The sequence below is a fragment of the Elephantulus edwardii genome, unplaced genomic scaffold (assembly GCF_000299155.1).
Source record: "Elephantulus edwardii isolate Elephantulus edwardi_28Jun2011 unplaced genomic scaffold, EleEdw1.0 scaffold00018, whole genome shotgun sequence".
Taxonomy (NCBI): Eukaryota; Metazoa; Chordata; class Mammalia; order Macroscelidea; family Macroscelididae; genus Elephantulus; species Elephantulus edwardii.
Window position 1 is genome coordinate 24515868 of NW_006399768.1, and position 5985 is coordinate 24521852.

Sequence of the window (5985 nt, forward strand, 5' to 3'; positions counted from 1 at the left end):
GACCCCATGAACAAAAGACCTGAAGCCCCTCTACAACCATCGACATTTATCAAAGTTCATAGAGTTTCCAGAGGCGTGTTATTTATATGCCAAAAAAGTGTCTTTATTTGTAATATGCTAATTTGGGCACAAATTTACTTTTATCCTCCCATAAGAGTCTCTGAAACAATATTTTTTCATTCCAAAATCAAAAGCTAGATTAGTGGGTTGTTTGGTCAGAGGCTCAACCTTAGCCAAGCACAGAGAGAGGCGAACCATTATTGAAGTCAGATGAAAATATCCTCATAGCGCATATGTGGACAACATACTAATACCATCTAACAGTCCCTCTGAGAGCCATCACATAATAAGGATGTCTTGGGCAAGATCATTTAATGGCCTGAGTCAGTCTGTAACCTTCTGTGATAAGTACCAGAAAAACTACTTAAGACAGAGAAAATGCTTTATGATGCTGTATTCAAAATGTTTTTGATTTTGCTTCCCCCCGTTTCCTCAGGTCTAAGGTACAGTTTGAAACATGAAAGAAGCGATGATGATTTTACAGAATCGGGGGTCTCCCACTGAGTGTGCTAAACATGGTGTACTCTCCACTTTGAGGAACACCGAGATACTAAATACCTTTCTGTCTGGTGGTATGTGTATGTTGTGTGCCACTGAGTTGGAACCAACCCATAGGCGACCATCCAGTAGGTATCCAGAGGCAGTTAATCTCATGGGAGGAGATTGTTCATCCTTCTCCTAAGTAGCAGCTGGTGGATTCAAACTGTGTGCCTTTATCATTGTAGTGCAGTTTCTTACCACTGGGCTACTAGCGTTCCATAGTGGTTTGTTGTTAGTGTGTATTGTAGAGTCGGAACCAACTCATAACTAACTCTCCAGCGGGTTCTCAGAAGCAGTTAATTGCATGGGAGGAGATTGCTCATCCTTCTTCATCTCTGTTAGACCAACACTATGAGTCAGAATTGACTAAGTGGATGGGAGTGAGCTTTGTTTGTTGTTGTTATTGTTATTGTTATGTGCCATCGAGTTGTTTGCGACTCATAGCGACCCTATGTACAACAGCCCTAAACCTTGCTGTATGTTGTCCAATCGCACTGCCTCTGACACACCCATCCCGATTACCCCAGTCACTGAATCAATCCACCTCATAGAGGGTCTTCCCCTCCTGCGCTGTCCCTCCACCCTACCAAGCATGATATCCCTCTCCAAGGAGCAGCCTGGTTTAACCCTCTCTAGGATGAATCTATTTGTTTTCTTGGCACTTTCTTGGTACTTTCATTACTCTTCTCCAGCACCACAGCTCAAAGGCATCAATTCTCTTTTTCTTCGTAGTCATTCTCCAACTCTCTGATGCATAACAAGTGATTGCAAATACCATAGCCTGTATCAGACACACCTTAGTCTCCAGAGTGACACCATTGCTCTTCAGTACCCTGGAGAGGTCCTTAGTAACAGATTTTCCCATCACAGTGCGTTTTTTTATTTCCTGGCTACTAGTGCCAAGAGCGTTGACCGTGGAGCCAAGCAGACTAAAGTTATTAACAATCTCAGTCTTTCACCATCCATCCTGATGCTGCCAATTAGTCCATTGGTGAGAATCTTTGTCTTCTTGACATTGCGCCTCAATCCATGCTGAAGGCTGCAGTCCTTGACCCTCTGCAGCAAACATTTCAAGTCCTCCTCAGTTTCAGCAAGCAGGGTTGTGTCATCTGCATAATGCAGATTGTTGATATATCTTCCACCAATCCTGACGCCACACTTCTCCTCAAAGAGCCCAGCCTCTCGGATAATCTGTTCTGCATACAGGTTGAAAAGGTATGGAGATAGGACACATCCCTGGCGTACACCTTTCCCAGTTTTGAACCATGCAGTATTTCCCTGCCCTGTTCTGATACTTGCTTCTTGGTCCACGTATAAGTTTCTCATTAGTACGATCAAATGTTCTGGGATTCCCATTCTTCTCAGAGTCAGCCACAGTTTGTTATGATCCATATAGTCAAATGCCTTTGCATAATCAATGAAACACACATAGACATTCTTCTGCTATTCCCTGCTTTCAGCTAAGATCCATCTAACCTCAACTACAATATCCCTAGTACCACGACCACTTCTAAACCCAGCCTGGACTTCTGGCAGTTCTCTGCTGATGTATGTGAAATCAGTGATATTGTTATGTAGTTTTCCACACTCTGTTGGGTCACCCTTCTTTGGAATCGGAACAAATATCGATCTCTTCCAGTCAGTTGGCCAAGTGGTTGGTTGTTCTCCAGATTTCTTGGCACAACTTGGGTGAGCACATCCAGGGCAGCATCTGATAGCTGAAATATGTCAATTGGTATACCATCTGTTCCTGGGGCCTTATTTTTTGCTAATTTCCTTCAAAGCAGCTTGAACTTCTGCCTTCATCACCATAGGCTCTTGCTCAAATGTTATTTCATTAAATTCTTCAGTATCTGCCAATTCCTTTCTATATAATGACTCAGTATATTCCTTCCATCTTCTTTTAATATTTCCTGGATCATTTAATATTCTGCCCAAAGCATCCTTGAGGTTTGAATTTGTTCTTCAGTTCCTTGAGCTTAAGAAATGCTGAACAAGTTTGGCCCTTTTGATTTTCTGACTCTAGCTCCTCGCACATTTCATTGTAGTATTTTGCTTTATCATTCCGAGCAGCCTTTTGGAATCTTCTGTTCAGCTCTTTAGTATCTTGAATTCTTCCTTGTGCTTTGGCTTCTCTGTCTTCCAGTGCTACTGTAAACTTGTAGGTAGTTCCAAGTCTAAGCCAGGTATTCACAGCTCCCCTCCAGAAAATGTGACCTGACTTGCCTAACTCTTCAGTTACCATAGATAATGGGAAACATTTTTGTTTATGTAGTGGCAGCTGGGCCCTGAGAGGTCATTGTCTGGCAGTCTGTCTTCTCTCTGCTGCCTTTGCTGTGATTCCTGTCAAGGCTGGCATTGTCCTCTCTTTTCTGTGTTCATCTTCCATCTGATATCCCTGCTTTCAGTCTTTCTTCTTCCAGTCTGTTTTTCAGCCTGTTTCCTCAGTCATCTTTAAAAATACGAATCCATTTATGGCATACTCTCCTCTGAAATCTATTAAAAGCTTCTCTGTTTCTGGCCTGAAGAACAAAGTTCTTTCCTTCACTTAGAAGGTTTTGCATCTTCTGGCTCCTTAGATTTGTTTTAGATCACTCTTGCCTATGCTCTTTTGCATACAGCCCTTCTTTCAGTTCCTCCAAACCTCTATTCTTTTTCTGCCATGGAGACTTCACATTTACACTGACTCTCCTCTCTGTCTGCCATACTCATTGTTCGTGCTCATTTCAGTGAGTTTTCTTAAGGGAAACCCCAGTTAGATTTTCCTGTTAAATAGCTCAGTGGTATGTATGTGTATTTTCTTTGTAGCCCTTACCACACTTGTTCATGCTATCTTTTGTTTTCTTCCTTGATTGCTTTTAATGAAGGCAAAGAAATGGCTTTGCTTCTGTATCCAGCATATGTGCGCTCTCTCATTTGGCAGGAGCACTGCTACTGGCCTCTCTCTCCCTCTCACTCTATGTCACATAGACACACATTTTACTCTTTAGAACACTTAACAACCTCAAAAGGGTAGTGTTTACCCAAGAGTAAAGTCAGAAAGCAAAAAGATAAGACATGGAAATGGGAGACCTAGGAAGAAGTGACATGAGCACTATTAAAACTGTGAAGAAGTTCATGAAACATATGTATGGATTATTGACTGGAAATTAATCTGCTCTGTAAACTTTAACTGCCATCAACTGTTCGTGGGAATGTAAAATGGTTCACTCACTGTGGAAAGCCGTTTGGCTCTACCTTAGAAAGCTGAGGACAGAAATGCCATTTCATCCAGCAGGCTCACTATTAAGTGTGTATTTCAGTGAAATACTGACATACTCACACTCAAGTTTGTTGCCAGCTTATCTATGATAGCAAAGAAATATGATAACAAAGGCAGCCCAGTGCCCATCAGTAGATGAATGGCTAAAGAAGATATGGCACGTTCACACAGTAGAGTATTAAAGAATTCATGTTTTCTGGTTTGGAGTTGAGACTTGGGTGTGGTTCTTGCTCACAACTGGATGTGAGCTGATTGGATTTGGCCTCATAAAAAGCATTTGGGCTCTTGGGACTGGTTTTGGGGGAGCTCTCGAATAAAACAGGCTTGGAAGTAGGAGTAACATCCACTTTCAGAAAAAAAAGCTTGCTTCTGGAAACTCTGTGAACTTGGAGAAAAGATTAAAGTTTCGTGTTCAAGACTGTCGCTCGTAGGGTCACTATGGGTTGTCTTCTACTTGATGGTACTTAACAACCACACCACCACCACATAACATAGCTGAATCTAGAACAAAATGCTGAGTGACCTAGGCCAATAGCAGAAAGGCATTATGATGTAAGGATGCAGTTGTAAAAAAACCAAGGAAAGGTTTACACACAGAATCAACTTTGGAACATTAATAGGAATGAGAAAGGAGGGAGAGAGGAATAAAATTAAGAGATAAGTTGGATGAAGAAACAGGCAATATACAGTAAGGGGTTGATTAGATAAAAGGTTGGATAATAAAGAATTGTAATTATATTGATCAATTATAATGTTTTACTGCAAAATGTCTATGAATGATGGAGTAAAAAAACCAATATTATTTGTAAAGTTTCACTTAAATGAAAAGTAATAAAATTACTTAAAAAAGATTTAAAATACACCCTCTAATACACATGTACTGATTTATAAGTGTATATGTAATTTTCTGTTAATCTTAATGAAGAATTGCCAGTGATGATAAGGACTTACTTTATATCTTAAAATTAGTGTTTGTATTTGAGAGTATATATGTTTAGCATGAATTCTGTTATTTTTATTTCATTTCACTGCTGTTCAAAATATATCACGTCATTTTGGTTCAGAGCTTTGTGTGTTTTGTATCTTGTCACATGGCTGGGTTCTATCCATCCATCCTATTCAAGGTAAAGAAACTGCTGCAATGAAGGCTGACCTCCTGAGGGCCCGGAACATGAAAAGGTACATTAACCAACTAACTGTGGCAAAGAAGCAGTGTGAGAAGAGAATCAAAATCCTGGGAGGCCCGATCTATGACCAGCCAGAGGATGGGGCCTCAGATGAGGTGGAAGGACCTCAGAACCAAAAGGTAGCACTTTATAGTTTTCTCTTGAATCTGTGTTTGTTGTGAACGTTGATATAATCACATATATGCTTTTCACTTAGTACATGTGACTTGACCTGCATCTTCCAGAACTACCCAAACCCATTGCTGTCATATTGAATCCAGCTCGCAGATTGGGTTTCTGAGGCTGTAAAGCTTTATAGGAGGGGACTGACTATTTTTCATTTTCCCCCTTAGAATGGCTTGTGGCTTTAAACTGCTGACTTTTTGGTTAGTGGTATAGTAAGTTATACACTACACCACCAGGTTTCCTTTACACAACCACAGATTTGATATATTTGCTCTTAGGGGTGAGACAACTATTTTTGTGTCTAACTTCTGTGAATGATGAAAAGCATGATGGGTAGGAGTGAGATGTGTGTCCGTGTGTATGTTTGTCTTTATCCACTCCTTTCTACCCTTCTCCAGTTCTATAGGGAAATAGTTGCAAGGGTCAAGTAGTCAAATGATCTGCGACCATCTTAATAGTAAAGACCATCCGTGAAGTAGAAAATATTTTGCATAAATTGTTTTACTTGAAGAAATGCTCAGAATCACTGGCAACAAGAGAGCTGCAAATCAAAACCACAGTGAGATACCATCTCAGTCCAGTAGCAGTAGCAAAGTTTAACAAGACCACAGGTAATAATGTTGGAGAGGATGTGGTGAGATAGGAGCACTTAGACATTGTTGGTGGGATTGTAAAATGATACAACCACTCTGGAAGGCAGTTTGGTGCTTTCTCAAAAAGCTGAACATAGAAATTCCATATGAACCAACTATTTTGCTGCTTGGAATATAC

General features: G+C 40.6%; 1 protein-coding gene across 1 annotated transcript in view; it reads left to right on the forward strand.

The window, feature by feature from the left end:
• The window catches only part of SNX25 (sorting nexin 25), a 134058-nt gene that overhangs the window by 77998 nt on the left and 50075 nt on the right, over window positions 1-5985 (forward strand). Inside the window, exon 6 of the mRNA XM_006882242.1 lies at window positions 4987-5168. Coding sequence (XP_006882304.1) covers window positions 4987-5168 — 182 coding nt within the window. The remainder of the gene's footprint in view (window positions 1-4986; window positions 5169-5985) is intronic.